Source organism: Gobio gobio, assembly GCF_949357685.1.
Source record: "Gobio gobio genome assembly, chromosome: 6".
Lineage (NCBI taxonomy): Eukaryota > Metazoa > Chordata > Actinopteri > Cypriniformes > Gobionidae > Gobio > Gobio gobio.
In genome coordinates, this window is record NC_137102.1 from 39,442,820 (window position 1) to 39,462,274 (window position 19,455).

The 19,455-nt window shown below is 36.8% G+C and overlaps 1 protein-coding gene across 1 annotated transcript; it reads left to right on the plus strand.

Moving 5' to 3' along the window:
• The first annotated feature begins 1,786 nt into the window (after positions 1 to 1,786).
• On the plus strand, positions 1,787 to 16,278 carry exosc4 (exosome component 4). Its single transcript, XM_079819150.1, has 3 exons — positions 1,787 to 2,036; positions 8,303 to 8,509; positions 15,722 to 16,278. The coding sequence occupies exons 1-3, from the start codon at positions 1,866 to 1,868 to the stop codon at positions 16,079 to 16,081; spliced, it is 738 nt and encodes a 245-aa protein (XP_079675276.1). The 5' UTR covers positions 1,787 to 1,865; the 3' UTR covers positions 16,082 to 16,278.
• Positions 16,279 to 19,455: the final 3,177 nt, after the last annotated feature.

Consider the following 19,455-nt stretch of genomic DNA (forward strand, 5'->3'; position numbering starts at 1 on the left):
CATTGTTGTTGTTCTATATGATGTCCAGTCCATTCTACCCCGTCATTATGTTCATGATATTATTATTATTATTTTATTTTTTAAAAGGCTGATGATAGTTAAACTATACAAAAATAGCACCTACGCCACATTACAGCTTAAACACAAATAGCAAGAGTAATAGCATCTAGCATTCATGCACAAACTATTCATTGAGAACTAGCAAAAGTGTTTGTTTTCCAGTAGATGGCAGCAATCTTCCACTAAACTATGCACATTCATGTTTTCACCATGAATTAAACTGAGAAATGTAGATATTTAATGTGAATTTTAAATAAAATGTTGCTATTTTAAATAAACCTGTATATGAATATCATTACTAATTTTGGCAAATACATTTTAAAAGGGCCATATGTCCCCTTAAAACTGCACAACTGTAGAGTAAAAATATTAGGCTATTAAAAAAGTGATATTGCATGCGTTTTTATTTACAAAATTACACTGGCTGGCCTCTGGAGAACCCAGAACAGCTGTTTGCATAAAGTTTAAGGTAAAACTGGAATGAATTAGCGAACATAAGTATTTTACTACTATGCAATTAAATAAACTGTATTAATTCATCAAAAAGCCTACATCACGTTACCTCTGTCTTTACACTGCAAAAAATGCTCTTCTTATTTAGTATTTTTTTCTTGTTTCCAGTCCAAATATCTAAAAAATCTTAAATCAAGATGTATTTACTAGTAAAATGACATTAGATATTTTTTCTTGTTTTCTGGGGGGAAAAACACTCAAATGAAGTGAGTTTTTGCTTAAAACAAGCAAAATTATCTGCCAAATGGGGTGAGAAAAATTATCTTATTTCTGTTTGGGACGGAAACAAGAAACAAGATTTAATCAGAAACTAGATAATTTTTCTCACCCCAGATAATTTAGCTTGTTTTAAGCATAAACTCACTTAATTTTGTTAATTTTATTTTCAAGAAAACAAGAAAATAGATCTTATGTCATTTTACTTATCTAGTAGGCTAAATGCATCTTAATTTAAGAAGTTTTAGATATTTAGACCAGAAACAAGACAAAAATACTAAGTAAGAAGAGCATTTTTGCAGTGTCTCCCTTATCTTCCCTGCATCAGAGGGCTTCTGTCTTTTTTGACACTACCATTCGGCCATCCATCATATCAGGCAACTTTCACCGTGTCTACACTTGGCGCGAGCGGCCAAGCACCGTAAAAAATGAAAGCAATCCTGTCTACATTAGATGCGGCGAGAGGCGACGCGACACAACACATTCCCAACGTTAAACTGATCGCGCGTTATATTTCTGACGCACTTCAAGTAGCTCGGCGGGGGGAGATTGATGAGGCGGACCGGGAAGAAGCGGGGCACTTAGTTAAGTTAATATTTCGAATTAATATTAATAAAATAGTATCAGTAATACATTTTGGCGCCCCTATGGATGAGTGGCGCCCCTAGCATTTGCCTATTCCGCCTATGCCACGGGCCGGCCCTGCTTTATGTTAATCATATTTGGTGTTAAAAATATTGCTTAGCCTATATGGCTCATGACTCTCTTGCATTCAGTAGGCTACTGAAAGTGAAACACCCGCAGTTTTGTTTTGATATGTTACAGGATGCTGCACATTACTTTGATAAAGAAAGTTTTAAGAAAGAACAAACAAAGCTCAACTCTGTTTCTCCCTCCAGCTCAGCAAGCAGTGGTAGTGCCATCATAAACTGTATTACCGACAGACTGTAGCCTAATGCTATTTGCAATAGACCAGCAGGTGGAGGTATAAACATGCAGAGACTAAAATCAGCAGCAGCAGAAGAAGATCTACGCGTGTTGTCACCGGTTGCTACTGAACGAATAGTGGTCATTCAATGGCGGGGCTTGAGTTGCTGTCAGATCAGGGATACCGACTGGATGGACGGAAAGCGTCCGAGCTGCGCAAAGTGCAGGCCCGTATGAGTGTGTTCGCTCAGGCCGACGGCTCTGCTTATCTGGAGCAGGGGAACACGAAGGCCCTGGCGGTGGTGTACGGGCCGCACGAGGTGAGCGGATACACACATCATGTGTTCATTCAGAGCCTTTACCATACAGTCTTCGTGATATATAAGGGGCCAAACCCCCTATAAAACCTATAAGGCCAGCTGAAACCAGCCAACCTGCTTAGGCTGGTTTTGGCAGTTTTTTCAGCAGGAAAGGCATTTTAAAAGTCATAAATCAGAGCAGAAAGTCTTAAATTCATAGTCATGGAATCAAATGTTGCATGTACTGCAAAAATGCAACATTTGATTTTTTAAAAATGAACACGGTTACAGTATTAAAATATGTATATTTTTTGTAGGCAATTAGGTCTCGGAAAATGAACCATGTAAGGCAGGGCTGTCCAAACTCGGTTCTGGAGGGCCACTGTCCTGCAGAGTTTAGCTCCAACTTCAACAGACCTGCCTGGAAGTTTTTAGTATGCCTAGTAAGACCTTGATTAGCTGATTCTGGTGTGTTTAATTGGGGTTGGAGCTAAACTCTGCAGGACAGTGGCCCTCCAGGAGCAGGATTGGACAGCCCTGATGTTAGGGAACAGGCTTATTTTTAAATATGTCTTTCTAAAAAAAATATTTATAACTTAATTTGTGTCACCTCCGTCAGACACACTAAAAAGCATGCTAATTTAATTGAATCTATCCAAAAACAGTGTAAAGTGTTCAGTGTGTCTTTGGTGTTCAGTAAAGGAGCTAATTCATAAAATGAAAACTACCCAGTTCCTAAATTGCTTAATTCTCCTCCCTCCTTTTAATATTAAACACCACCAATGTTCTTAGGTAATTAAGACATAATATCATGTAGTTCCATTGATGTTTCAACATTTTTACACAATAATACAAATAAAAAAAATGATTTCAAAATTAACAAAAAACTGACAGTGTCAAATACTGATGGAGTTGACAAAGGCCGGGGCCAAATATACAGTATATGTAAATAGAATCATGAAACAATATTAGAAGAATTCCCCCATTTGCAAAAAAAAAATACACACACACACACACACACACACACACACACACACACACACACACACACACACACACACACACACACAAAAAAGAGATTAAATCACATTATACAGACTTTTTGGTAGTCAGTATCAGACGCAAATCCTGAGTTGACGCAAAGTGAGGACACATCTTTTGATAGCCATTTTTTTTATGTTAAACATGAGAGAATAGACACATTTTGCTAAATGAATTCCTTTAAAAGATATGACTGTTCTCGAAATGTAAATGTGGTCTTGTAAAACCTACCGACAGATGTTTCTTCTTAATTCATTTTACAAAAAAGTAGCTTGAATACCTGCTCACAACCACTCGAATATGGAAATAACTTTTTCTGATTGCACTCTAAAAAAAGAGATGTTCTTCCTCAGTGTTTAGATTTTCAGTGCAAATGTCTACTCTAGGGATTCGTAAATCAAGATGAATTTACTTGAGATGCAAAATAAGATATGAAGTCTTGTTTTCTGTGAAGTGTCAACAATTCAAAGGGAAGTTTTTTATAACGAAATGACATATTTGTTCTTGTTTCAAGAATAAAATCACTTAATTTTTTTAAAGATTTTATTTCACAATTGCAACTAAAGAAACCGTATCTTGAATCTAATTAAAATGTGTATACTCAGGACATTCATTGCTTATGGTTTTCAATAATTTCTTTAGTATTATTATAAAAGCACACTCTATACTTGTAAACACATGTAATCTAACCTGTCCTCAGCATGAGGTCACAATGGAAAACTGCCTAACAAAGTGTTTAAAAATGCAACACATTAGTTACTTTAAAAGGTGGAGATCTTTAAGATATTAAACTAGACATGTGCCATTAAACGGTAAATAAATAAAAAAAATACAGTGAATAATTATTTATTACGAATTATTCAGATTTTTAGAATGCATATTAAGAATACTTTACCCATTAACCATTTAAAATGTACAGCACATCAAAGAGGAACGCGCACTTATGTAAACAGACCGTGCATATGGCGGGCGTGAAGGAGACGCTGACGTGCACATTCACTCTTTGAGTAAATTACATGCCCTAGATATTGTTTGAATATGTTCTGAATGTTGTTCAGTCACACACTTTACAATAAGGCTCCATTATTTAACATTAGTTCATTCATTAACAAACTGACAATGAAAAATACTTCTAAAGCATGTATTGATCTTAGTTAAATGTACATTTCAGCATTTAATAACACATTATTAAAATCAAAAGTTGTAACTGTATTATTTAATGGACCTGAGCTTACACTAACTAACAGTTGCATTATTAAATTATATTAATTATAACATTATCAAAGAAGAATAACTTCTGTAAAAATGTAGCTATTCATTCTTTGTCAATGTTAATGCATTAACTGGTGAGACATTATTGTAAAGTGTTACCTATTGTTCTTTATAATTCTTTTGCACTTAATCTGTTCTAAATATTTGTTTACTTTATACATTTTTGTGTATTGCTTTATTGTATTTAAATGTTTGGTTCTTTTGTTATAAGAAATTAATTAAACCTGTTATAGTATGACAACACTTTTTTTGCAACTTATTTCAATATCGTGATAATAACGTATACCGTGATAAAAGCTTCAGCAATTAATCGCAACATGAAAATTTGATACCGGCACATGCCTATATCAAACCATACAAAAAGTACATCTTGAATTATATTACCTTACATTTCCTTGGGTTCTTTTATTTGATTGGCCATCTCAGTCATTTTGTTAAAAATCTGTCCAGACAGAAAGGATTAGTTCACTTCAAAATGAAACTTACTTATGTTCATGTCTTTCTTCAGTCGAAAATAAATAGTTTTTTGAGGAAAACATTCCAGGATTTTTCTCCATATAATGTATTTCAGTTGCAACCAACGGGTTGAAGGTCCAAACCAATGGAGTTCCCTTCCAAGGCCTCTAAAGCCTTGGAAGGGCTTTAGAGGCTCTGCACAATCCCAGCCAAGGAATAGGGTCTTATCATAGCGAAACTAGGGGTGTAACGATATTCAAACTGAACCGAAAAACTGTGATACACCACCCACAGTACGAACTGCGATACTCTCATGTCGAACCGAACGCGCCCCACCCCCTGCTGCCCCGGCCCAGCTCTCAATTCACCTTATGCCACAAAATATTTTTTTTCTTCCTTGACATTTGATTAAATAGTAATTAGTACACTTTTAACAACTAATAAGAGCTGTATGTTTACTAAATATTATTATAATAATATTATTTACTAGGGGTGTAACGGTACACGTATTCGTACCGAACCGTTTCTTGCACCTTGTACCGAACGGTTCCGAATGCAATCTTTAACAGTTAACAGTTGGCTTGTTTTAAGCGTGGAACACACTTCAATCCTAGTTCCCACTTGAACATATTAAGTATTCAGTCCATTATCACAAAATTCAAACGATAAATGCCATTTTGACGCTCTTTAATGTGACGACTGATCACTTCAATTCGTCAATTCAAGCGGCCGCAGCGCGAGTGAACGCGATCATCTCTTTCAGAAGAATAAACATGAATTAATATCTTAAGGTATGTTGAGGACAACACTTACTGAAATGTATCATATGTCGTGTAATCGCTCAGTGTTTCAATCGCGGAAAGACGTCAAACAGCCTCATTTACCTCATTCAGTGTCCACAGCTGTTAATTCACTAGAGAAATCAACTCTTACAGGAAATATATGCACTATATTAGCCTATATATATATATATATATATATTCTACTTAACCTGTTAGTGATGTCTTGATTATTTAATGCTATGTTTAGATAAATCTGTCATGAAAATGACAGTCACTAAGATTATATTTCAACGACTTGGAGAAAAAACATAATTTTATAATTAGATTTAGGAGTTAATGCAAAAAGTGCCTTATGTGAAGTTTACATGTAAGCACACAATGTGTTATTTGAGTGTTGATTATCCTATATCTAAACATGAATATTAGCTGAATATAGCCTCATAGTTTGGGCTCTGTTGTTAACCTTTAACATTATAGTAATAATGTGCAAGTAAGGGCTCCCTATATAGTTTACAGCATTATCTTTAAGAAACTTTTAGTTATAATTTAATTCATTTAAGGACAGACACAATTTTTTTTCAGTAAACCCCTGTTTACTAAAAAATAAATAAAAATAAAAACCTTTTTTCTTTTTTTTTTAAACTACTGTACCGAACCCTTACCGAACCGTTAGTTTTGTGTACCGTTACACCCCTATTATTTACTAAATATACACTAATTTTTGTCTTCCAAGTGCATGTCACTTGGAAAAGCCAGTTTCCCCATTTAGCCAGGTTGGCTATGCCACCTTGGAGTCCCAGCAACATCGGTCCCCAATGAGAGGGTGTTCTGTCTACAGCAGTGTTTCTCAACTGGTGGGTCGCGAGACCGTTCTGAGTGGGTCGCAGAGTGCCTGAGAAAAACGTGTTGTCCCGATTCAGTATCTGCGATCAGATGATATGTTGTAAGGCTATATGTCAGTGTCATTTTCGTAACTTGTTACAAAATAAAAAATCCCTCACCTCAGAAAGCCGAACTGTCCTGTCCTGCCCTGTCCTGTCAGCCATTATACTGCACTCGTAGTGCACATCAATTACACGTGCAAATGCGGCGCTGTGCGCTGTATATCAGTTCATAAAGCACAAGAGAAACTATGAGCTTGCAACGTTACGTTGTCAATTCGTAAGTCATGAAATAAAAGTAAATTACCAATAAATCACGTAACCACTTCGACATGTGTTAGCTGGGAAGGATTTGCATGCATGTATGCATGTATGTATGTATGTATGCATGTATGAAGTTTCGGGCCGAAATAAAAAAAACAGCCGAATACGTAAACCAAAAATGAATGTCACCCGCCCCTCCCTGTAAAAAAACTATTTTATTTGATGGAACATAAAACTTGAAGAATAATATTAGGCCTATTTGGTATTATTATTCATATTTATTGTGTTAAAAATATTTTAGGTTTTGTTATGTACCGGTAACGTAATAAAAGTTTGATTATTCTATTGGTTCCTTATTTTTTTCATTTCAGATCCATTCAATTCAAGCAATTTATATATATATATATATATATATATATATATATATATAAAAACAAAAACGGTTTCGGCCCAGAATTTTCATTTCGGTGCATCACTATTATTAACAGTTCTTTATGTATTTTGTATTAGCCATGGTAACTGTTGTTTCCATAACCCCAAAATGCCACTTTTTCACTTCATTTTGTATATTTTTTTAATTGTGTGGTGGCTACTTTATTGTATTAACAAAAACAATTTAATAGCTTCACCTTATAGGCCTATTTATTCATCAGTATTAGTCATATTAGTACAATTTATGTTTAAGTAGGCTTAAGTGGGACATTACTTGTGTGTGTGTGTCATCAATTTGTGTGAAATAAATTAGCTTGTTTTAAAATAAAAAAAAAACATTGAACACAGAACCCTGCCCCCACAGATAACTGAACCGTGGCTCCAAAACCATGATATGAACCGAACCGTGGCATTGGTATATCGTTACACCCCTAAGTGAAACTATATAGGTCATTTTAAAAAATATTATTTAAAATGTATATACTTTTAAACCACAAATGCTCGACTTTGGTGTTGTGATTCTTCATGACGTATGATGTCATCACGTCGGAAAGGTAACAGCCGTGACGTACGTGGAAGTACCGACCAAATGTTAAAACAAATATGCAAAGACTAAATCAAACGGCCTTTACAAAAATAAAGGTAAAACAACGATGTCGGATGATTTTGAAGTTGGAGGAGAACATGAGATGAGTTTTTCGGCACTGGGTCGGTACTTCCACTCAAGTCATGTCCGTGACCTTTCCAACAGGATGGCATCATACGCCGAGAAGAATCACGACACCAAAGTCGAGCATTCGTGGTTAAAAAGCATATATATTTTTACTTTTTCTTGAAAATGACCGATCATTTCACTAGATGAGACTCTATTCCTCGGCTGGGATCAGAGCCCTTTAAAGCCACTTGAAGCCCTTTGAAACTGCATTGGTTTAGACCTTCCACCCGTTGGTTGCCTTTGAAATGCATTATATAGAGAAATATTCTGGAATGAAGAAAGAAGGACATGAACACCATGGATGACATGGGGGTGAGTAAATGAACAGAATTTTAATTTTGAAGTGAACTAATCCTTTAAGAGACCCTCTGTTATGAGTTATGAATGCACACTATCCTGTTATTGAAGATGAACTGTATAATAATGCGGGCCGTTCTCCTGCAGACGCGAGGCTCTCGCAGTAAATCCCTGCACGATCGTGCGGTCATTAACTGTCAGTACAGCATGGCCACATTCAGCACGGCTGAGAGGAAGAGACGTCCACACGGGGACCGCAAGTCCAGCGAGATGAGCCTTCATCTCAAACAGACCTTTGAAGCCGCAGTGCTGACTGAGCTCTACCCGCGCTCACAGATTGACATCTATGTCAAGGTATGCATGTGCGTCTGTCACTGCTGTTTCTGTGTTACGCTTCACTAACCTGGGCTGGGAGAGAAATGGGCAATCTGAATTAAATAGCACTGACCACAAACACACAAATCTCTACATGTTTATCCCAGAGTTTGCTCCCATGTCTGGCCACAGAAGCAAATCCGTTTATTTGTTATAATGCAAAAGCTTAATCAAATTTGTCAGAAATGGCAAAGAAGTTTATTACTGTAGTGTTCTTAGCAGATCCTCCTTGAAATACAGTGCACACATCACATTATATGGACCCTTTACACATTCCCAGGGTTTCAGAAGCGGCAGTGGTCATAGGTAAACTTCTATAGAGCGCAGAAGAGGTAAAACCATTCATTTTCTACTTGGGGAAATAGGTTAGACTAATTATAACTCCTAAACTTTTAAAGTCTTACTGTGAGTTATGAGGTTGTTAATTGAGGGTGTTTGCTTCTGCTAAAGCTCAGCCCACGTTATTTCACTTAGTTTTGAAATGATGTTTAAAGAATTTGTGGTGAAAATCTACAACAAACATGATGCTGTACAGAAAACTCCGCCAATCAGAGAGTCAAAATAAGCAAAACGTGCAAAAAGATGCGGAAGCTAGATACTAGGGCTGAAACGATTCATCGAGTTACTCGATTACAAAAATTCTGCACTATACGCGCAGGATCTGATTCACACGGACCTGTTCAATGTTCAGGAAGCACACCATAGCGTGTGATACATTTTGAACTTAGTTTAGATTCTAGATGCCCAGAATCACTATAGTAACTGCATGTTTTACACAGTTTATGTAAGTTGATTACCGTTCTTATAGCTGCCACACACACACACACGACGCGCGCAAGCCCCGAAGCCAGATCGCTTTCACTTTCGTCCTCATAAAGTTTGTCAAGTAAATGCTTTTAAAGCCTTGCCAGTTTGAACATTGAAGCGATTGTGCCTTATTCAAAAACAACAATACGGAAAACGTATCCGTTCAGTGCTCAGCTTTTTTCTGAGAGTTGCGCCGTGTCGCGTCTTTGACAACGAGCGCGCCCTGAAGGCAGAGCTCTTTTCACGTGAAGATCGCGCGCGGAGAGCAGCGCAGAAACGCAGTGTCAACGCCGTCCTGTGACTAAAGTAAAGTCACTAAAGTAGCTTAGAAACTCAACTAAACCGTTATAAGCATAAATTTGTATACCTTTTGAAGTAATTACAAACCACAGCTTCATAATGAATAGAGACGGAATGAATAATTCACACACACATTAATCACTCTCTCATTAATGCATCCAAATAAATGTAATGTAGGTCTACTACTGTGTTAATGTATCTGTATCTGATGTACAACAAACATAAATCTGCCCCACAGACATCAATAACTGCTGAAAGTGAACCGTTTCCTTCAAGTATTTTAAAATCACAAAGAAATGCACTTTTTGCATTTGTTGGAAAAATTCCAACTTTAATAGTAGAAAATCAGTAACACACACACACACACGCATGCACCCTCCTCTCTCTCGCGCCAGTCAGACCAATCGTGGCAATGCATCACATATTCTTAAACTTTTATGTAGCCACGCAACAATAATTTCAGCATTCACTGTATACACCTGTGACGCGATTTTTCGAACGGATGCTTCACCTAAAATGCACCGCAATGCAAGTGATGCAAGCCAAATGCAGCTCTATTGAAAATGAATGTATGTATGCTGTACCAAACTGCAATGAAGCCTCACGCACACGTACATACACACACACACACACACACACACACACACACACACACACACACACACACACACACACACACACACACACACACACACACACACACACACACACACACACACACACACACACACACACACACACACAGGTTGCTAGGTTACCATAGCAAATTGGCTCACCCCAGAAATGATATATTATTTGTTAGTAGCCTAATGGTAAATGCTGCAGGTGTAGAAATCTACATCTAAACCTGTTGTGCATATTAATACATTAAATTGCTTTTCCTCTTCATTTTCGTTATGCATTATTTGTTTTGGTTGTTTAAAAACAGATTTTTTTATCCGATTAATCGACCGATTAAGTGCTAGATTAATCGATTACAAAAAGAATCGATAGCTGCAGCCCTACTAGATACTTTACTTCATAAAGTTTTAAATATGGATATTTTTCTTACACAAATGCATCGCTTCACTTCAGAAGGCCTTTATTAACCCCCAGAGCTGTGTGGAACATTTTTATGATGGATAGATGCACTTTTATGGACTTCAAAAACTAAGCAACATTCAAAGCTTGGAAGGAGCAGGACATTTTTTAATATGACTGATTGTGTTTGTCTAAAAGAAGAATGTCATATACACCTAGGATGGCTTGAGGATGAGTAAATCATGGGCTAATTTAAATTTTTGGGTTAACTAACCCTTTAAGCTAAAAAAAAAAAGGGAACTGAATTGAGTGTTCATGTGCTGTGTGCACGGCCATCTGTGTGCGTACGGAAAGCACACTGCAAGTTACAGTCCTCTTGTGCAAGATGGTCAGAGTTAGGGTCTTAAAAACGTATGCAAATGATAAACTTTCACTCTATGATTGTTCAACTTTGCAATGAATCTGAAATCACATGAGTTCTGAACCGGGGTGCAGCTGGCCCATACAAATCAACTACGATCCCTGTACTTGACATTGCACATCCTGCCATGTGACTATCGCAGATTCGCACATCTCGATATCCTTGCTAAAACGATACATTGTGCAGCCCTACTTGTAAGTTATGCATTTCACAAACTAGTTAGCAACTTACCATCAAGAAAACCATGCTTTACAAGCATTTTATCTGCATTATATGTTCTGTTAAAAAAAAATCATATCAGTGGCATATCTGCGGCATATGCTGATGCCAATATATCTGCGACAGGCTCATATCAGACTCATATGCGACAGGCTCGCCTACAAAGCAACCACTGGCTCTGCACCAATATACCTAAACTTGCTCGTTCAGACTTACACACCCTCCAGAAACGTACATTCTGCAAGTGAACAACGCCTTGTGGTGCCATCCCAAAGAGGCATGAAATCACTCACAGACCTTTTCCTGGACCGTTCCCACCTGGTGGAATGACCTGCCCAGAGGTGGGGACAAGTCACATATGGTCAAGTCCAAGCAAGTCTTAACCATCAAGTCTCGAATCAAGTCTCAAGTCACAGTTCAGATAAATCAAGCAAGTCAAGTCAAGGGTTCACCCTAAGCAAGTCAAGCCGAGTCCTGATAAGTTTCAAGTCAAGTCAAGTCAAGTCAATGTACTAAAATATATAGAGGAAAATTTTGTTGATACTTTGCACAGAAAAGATGAACTTGTATACATATATTTATCTTATTCATTATACATTTGCTATATATGAATCATATGCATATCTGTGCTACATTAATATCTGAAAATAAAATAAAATTGTATTGTTTACACAAAACGTTTCGAGTCTAAGATGTATAATCCAATCTGTCTAATTCAATTGAATTGAAACAGTCTAAAATGTGTTCTAAAACATTCTTTACATTTTTTTAAAATACTGTAATTTAAGGAAAATCAATTGTACATATATATTAATTTAAGCGATTATCATTTACTGATGTATGCACGTAAAGTTTGGTTCCAGCAGTCACACATTGTCATATGTTTTCATAGACACCGAAATGTAAATACTTGTATGCAAGTTACTGATAGAATGTAAAACTTAAAGGGTTACTTCAGTGATTTAGCATTAAGCTTTGTATTTAAACTGGGTCATTTGCAGTAGAAATGTGGAATTATTTTTGAATTTGGTGTCTTCTAGACTGAGATAAGACAGAAAATGTATTCTTGTCTCATGTGGATGAAAGAGGTTGATAACATGCGGAACAGCTCCATCTAGTGGCTGTAGTCTTTAGCCTCTGGCCAAAACATCCTCCAAAATGACAATATTTGCATCATCGGAGGATTTTTTCCAGAAATAAAATGCATAATTCTCTCGTCTCAGGGGGATATGAGGGGGGAAAGTACCATAATTTGAATAGCCTATACTACCGGGTTTCTACTGATACAAAGATTAATGCTAAATCACTGAAGTTACCCTTTAAGCATGTATAAGGGCTAATAATAACCTTATAAACTAATTATTGTGACTGAAAAACTGCCTAATATGTAAGTTAATTACGCTGTAATTATTCTTGTCTGTATGACCTAATAATAAAAAACATAATATGCAACCAAGGCCAACTTATGACAAACAGAAAAGATTAATTTAGTGAAACTAACGTTATAAAGAGATGACTTTCTTACCTTTCCTTGTGGTTCTTGAAATGACGAATGAAATTTGACGTTGTGGTTGTCGGATATTCTTGTGTTGCATATTTTGCATCTGGCAAATCTTTTTTTATTGGCACAGTCCAGTTCAAAGTCCTTATAGCCAAACAAGACTATTTGTGGAGCTCGACTACTATCTGCCATTTTTGGCGCGGTTTGAATTGTGCAGCGTTAAAGGCACAAACGCTAATTAGTGGTGCTGACGTCACAATTATTTTTTAAATGAATTTTATTGCTGTTTGTTTATTATAAGTTCAAGTCATTGTCGAGTCTTCCACGTCAAGTCTCAAATAACTTGTTCTCAAGTCAAAGTCAAGTCATTTTCATACTTCAATCAAGCAAGTCACAAGTCCTGAAAATTGTGACTCGAGTCCCCCACCTCTGTACCTTCTCAATTCGAGCAGCTGAGTCTGTAGCCATTTTCAAAAAACATCTAAAGACACATCTTTTCCAGCAGCACCTAACCAATCAAGAATAGCACTTATCTTAGGGGTGGGAATCACAGGTCAACACACGATACGATAATATCACGATATTTTGCCCACGATAACGATATATCACGATACCAGCGATTCTGTGACAGACGATATATTGCAAGAAAATCACCCACGATATATCACGATATCATTTTGTAAATGGAAAAAAAAGCATCAAAAAAGTCATATGATCATGTATTTAATTTATTAAAACTTCATCTTTTTTGAAATAGCATTAAAGTACAGTAAGTGCTATCAAACAGCCATGAGAGAACAGTTTCTGTGACTAAATGATTTATAATAAAGAAAGGTCACATCACTAACTTATTCATAGCAGCAACATTTCATATTTAGAAATTGCAAAATGCACACATTACTAAAAATGTACAAAAACACACCCAGTATAAAACCTTTTATAATAAAATATGGTCACATTTGAGTACCAAGCGGTACAATAATAAACTTGTCTTTTAAACATGTACTGCACGGGTGAAAAACATCCTCTTGTGTCGGATACGGGTGCAGGTCGGGTAGGACAAGGGAGAAACACGGGTCTACACACAGGTTTTAAACAGTCACGTGCAAATGTATATATATATATATATATTGTAGATGTGTTCCTAAAACATATATGCATATTTTTAGGAACAGATCTACAAAAATATGCCTGTATTTCAAGTTGATAAAATAATTTCAAATCCATATCAGTTTATTTGTGGCCGCGCGGCGCGCGCTCTCCCAGGAGAATCACTACCGCGCGAGCGATCTGCCTGCACTGCAGTCGTCGAGATGGATCCCGAGGAGTTGAAGAAAAGATAGCCGCGAATGTTAAACTTCATCGCTGAGGAAGCACACCATAGTACACAGATAACTGTGGTAACAAACCAAGCACAAGCAGTTCTATCAAAAAAGGTAGCTTTGCCATACAAATGTCATCCAGCGTAGGCTGATTCACTGATGGCGCACGAGGTGGGAATGCATGTTGGTTGTGTTGCCATTGTATTTTATTTTTCCGAGACAGTTCTTGCCAATTACATAGTCTTTAGTGAGCTTTTTTTGTATCGTCACTACAAAATCCAAAATGGACCCAAACTTTTGATTTAAAAGACGCGGCTGCATTTGTGATTTTTTTTTTTTTTTCGGCCAGCCATTGCGCTCGTATTTCTTCTTCACTGTTCCGTTCATCTGATCATCTGCAATCTGGGAAGCGCCACGCCGCCACCACAGGAAGTCTGGGGGTACTGCCACTCCGGTAAGGCAAAGCGGTAACCAACCACTATGTAGACATTAATTTAAATATTCAGTTTTTAAAAATATCGATACTTGGAGCCAGAGTAACGATAACGTCTCGCGGCCGGAAATATCGCGATAAATCGGCATATCGATTTTTTTGTCCCACCCCTACTTATCATTCTATTCATTTTCTGTTTGTCTATTTATAAAAATAAAAAAAAAGGTTTGTACTATGTGTTCTGTGCTAGATTAACGTAGACGTGTTACAGCACTTGCATATTGTTGCCCTTGACTGTTTTAGTTGCTTTTATTGCTCTCATTTGGAAGTCGCTTTGGATAAAAGCGTCTGCTAAATGACTAAATGTAAATATCAGCCAATAAAATCAGCAGACCGATAAATCGCTCGGGCTCTAGTTTGGTTCATGGCTTACAACTCTGTAACAAAGATTTTTTAATGTGGGAGTAATGAATGGGAAAAAAATACTTCCGGAATAGGGCTGCACGATATATTCGAAATACACCAAATATCGCAAATGTACATATTGTGATATGCCTATCAACGGTTTGCAATATCTGAATGATTTTAATAGGCTACTTCAAAAAGTTGCGAAAAGTAAAAGTTTTAGATGAACACATATAGCAGAGAATAGAGTGGATCAGAGACGGTTACTTACATGAGACTTTAAGAGTTAAGCACAATAAGCAATATCATATCGCATATAGAATACCGCATTATTTAACAAGTTATTGCATATGGCGTTTTTCTCCAATAAAGTGCAGCCCTGTCCCGGAAGCAACGCGGCTAAAAAAAAAAGTGGCCAGCGCTGATGCTCTCTATAGTTATGAATGGGTAAACGACAGTAAATATAATTGTTCCCATTTGATCTAGTCCATGATGGTGTTTCCACGACTTTCCAAAAGAGAGAAAAAAAATATAGAGATTGATTACATTGGTCAGAAGAGAGAAACATGTCAAATGACCGTCACTCCCTCAGTCATTGTATTAGAAACACCCTCGCATCAGTGTGCATTTTGTCATTTACAAACAAAATATAGAATTATAAATGTTTACAAAATAAAACATGAAGAACGTTACTAGATTTGTGGAAACTTGTCATCACAGTCCATTGGCTAAAGAAATCCCGATCTCTTGTGTTGTTCTGTAGATTCTGCAGTCGGACGGAGGAAACTACAGCGCGTGTGTCAACGCTGCGACTCTGGCTCTGGTGGACGCTGGCATCCCCATGCGTGACTATGTGTGCGCCTGCACCGCTGGCTTCGTAGAAGACACGGCACTGGCTGATCTCTGTCATGTGGAGGAGAGCGGAGGCGGCACCTCACTGGCTCTGGCGCTGCTGCCCCGCAGCGGGAACATCGCCCTGCTGCAGATGGACGCCCGGCTCCACCAGGATCACCTGGACGCATTAATGGAGGCGGCCATGACGGCGTGTAAAGGCCTCAGTAAAGTGCTGGATGGCGTTGTGCGTCAGCATCTGGAAGAGGTTTCGGTTTTGACAAGTGATTGAGAACGTCCTGCAAACTTCAGACTGTTCCCATTGTAGAATGAAGTCTACATTTGACTGAAATGACCAAGTTGAACAAGAAGAACAAAAATCCTTCTGAAAGAAACGGCATCTCTATAAAAAACAATAACTGTGTTTTGCTACAATAAATTCTCTGTTTTGGAAGAGTTGTAATAAAAAGGTTTTGGTATGTTTCTAGATAGATGAATACCATTTACTCTGTTTTATCGAATCAAACATTCAGGTAATCATCCTTTATTCAGAATTTTACCATCTTCTAAACAGTAGACTACCAGATTAGAGAGCTTTTTGGTGCTAAATATATTTTTTTTCATAAGGCTCCATAAAGAACCATGCTTTGAAAAGTGCTGCTAAGAACCTTTTAAATAATAAGTTAATTATTTTATTAGTTTTTCTCTCTCTCGCTCGATCTCTCAATTAATGTAGAAACAATTTAAAGACAGCTAATTTTAAAAATGTGTCCAGTATCACTGATGTCTCTATGAAACATTAATGACGTTACATTACAGTATAACTGAAAGCTACCAATTTCAACATTTTAGGCATTACATTTTTTTTTAAATTTAATTGAACTTAAAACAATCTTTACATTAACCCATTATAATACATGTTATATTTACCTGTGGCCTTCCCTGTTAGACATAGTCCACACAGAAATTGAATAAAGGTTTACCTTTCTTAACTGCATAAATAATAAATGAAATCTAGATTAATTCGTTTTTTCCCAGCACTAATATATAAATATATATATATAAAACACACACACTGTGTTATTCTGTGTTAGTGAGCACTTCTCCTTTGCAGAGATAATCCATCCACCTCACAGGTGTGGCATATCAAGATGCTTATTAGACAGCATGATTATTGCACAGGTGTATCTTTGGCTGGCCACAATAAAAGACCACTCTAAAATGTGCAGTTTTATCACACAGCACAATGCCACAGATGTCGCAAGTTTTGAGGGAGTGTGCAATTGGCATGCTGACTGCAAGAATGTCCACCAGAGCTGTTGCCCGTGAATTGAATGTTCATTTCCCTACCATAAGCTGTCTCCAAAGGCATTTCAGAGAATTTGGCAGTACATCCAACCGGCCTCACAACCGCAGACCACGTGTAACCACACCAGCCCAGGACCTCCACATCCATCATCTTCACCTCCAAGATCGTATGAGACAGCTGCTGCAACAATCGGTTTGCATAACCAAAGAATTTCTGCACAAACTGTCAGAAACTGTCTCGGGGAAGGTCATCTGCATGCACGTCATCCTCATCGGGGTCTCGACCTGACTGCAGTTCGTCGTCGTAACCAACTTGAGTGGGCAAATGCTCACATTCGATGGTGTCTACTAGCACTTTTGAAAAGGCGCTCTCTTCACGGATGAATCCCAGTTTTCACTGTACAGGGCAGATGGCAGTGTGTATGGTGTCGTGTTGGTGAGCGGTTTGCTGATGTCAACGTTGTGGATCAAGTGGCCCATGGTGGCGGTGGGGTTATGGTATGGGCAGGCGTATATTATGGACAACGAACGCAGGTGCATTTTATTGTTGGCATTTTGAATGCACAGAGATACCGTGACGAGATCCTGAGGCCTATTTTTGTGCCATCCATCCACGACCATCACCTCATGTTGCAGCATGATAATGCACGGCCCCATGTTGCAAGGATCTGTACACAATTCCTGAAAGCTGAAAACATCCCATTGAATATTCTTGCATGGCCAACATGCTCACCGGATATGTCACCCAAGAAAGTCATGTCTGGGATGCTCTGGGTCGGCGTATATGACGGCGTGTTCCAGTTCCTGCCAATATCCAGCAACTTCGCACAGCCATTGAAGAGGAGTAGACCAACATTCCATAGGCCACAATCAACAACCTGATCAACTCTATACGAAGATGTGTTGCACTGCGTGAGGCAAATGGTGGTCACACCAACTGACTGTTTTTCGGACCCTCCCGGACCCCCCCAATACAGTAAAACTGCACATTCTAGGGTGTTCTTTTAATGTGGCCAGCCTAAGGCACACCTGTGCAATAATCATGCTGTCTAATCAGCATCATGGTATGCAACAACTGTGAGGCGGATGGATTATCTCGGCAAAGGAGAAGTGCTCACTAACACAGATTTAGACAGATTTGTGAACAATATTTGAGAGAAATAGGCCTTTTGTGTACATAGAAATGTCTTAGATCTTAGAGTTCAGCTCATTAAAAATGGGAGCAAAAACAAAAGTGTTGAGTTTATTATATATATATATATATATATATATATATATATATATATATATATATATATATATATATATATATATATATATATATATATATATATATATATATATATATATATATATATATATATATATATATATATATATATATATATATATATATATATATATATATATATATATACATATATATACATACATATATATACACACTGTAAAAAAAAAAAAATATGTAAAATAACAGAAAAGGTACTGGCAGCTTTTTACCCGGACATTATCCAGTAATTTTATGGACATTTCCGTTAACCCTAAAACACAACGCAATGATGTTCAAAATTCAAAATACAGGTAAAACCCCTGTAAAAAAATAAAAACTGAAAATTCCGTAAAATGAATACAGTACATTGTCCCTTTTTTTTTACAGAATTTTTTTTAGCGTATGTGTGTGTATATATATATATATATATATATATATATATATATATATTATATACACACACACTTTCGCATCAAGGATGCATAAAATGCTCAAGTTAATGCTTAATTAAATATATGCATTAAGATATGTATAAACTAATATAGTAACTAATATATAGTTATAGTAAATATTAGTCTACAATTTTTAGAAATTATATATAAAAAATTAATATAGTATATAGTTTACATTTTATTATATATATATATATGTTTATTTTTTATATTTATATATATATATATATAAACTATGCATTAAAATATGTGACACACTGTTACATGTACTATATTATGCTTAATTACCAGCAACTAACCCTAAACCAAACCCTAACCCTAAAGTAAGTACACGTTAATTAACATTACTCAGTACTACTATTTAATTGTATAATTACACTGTAAGGGCACCTTAAAATAAAGTGCTACATTTTTTAAGGTGTCCAGTGTAATTATATATTTAACTGATGAATAATAATGAACTACATGTACTTCAGGGTTACTAGTCCAAGTACTACATGTATTTTGTTGCTTGTAATTGTGCATACTTTATAATTATTACTATAGTTAAATGTAACGTGTAACATGGACACTGTAAAATAAAGTGTAACCTTGCAAGTATGTAAACAAACAAATTAAGAACCCTGAAATAAGGTA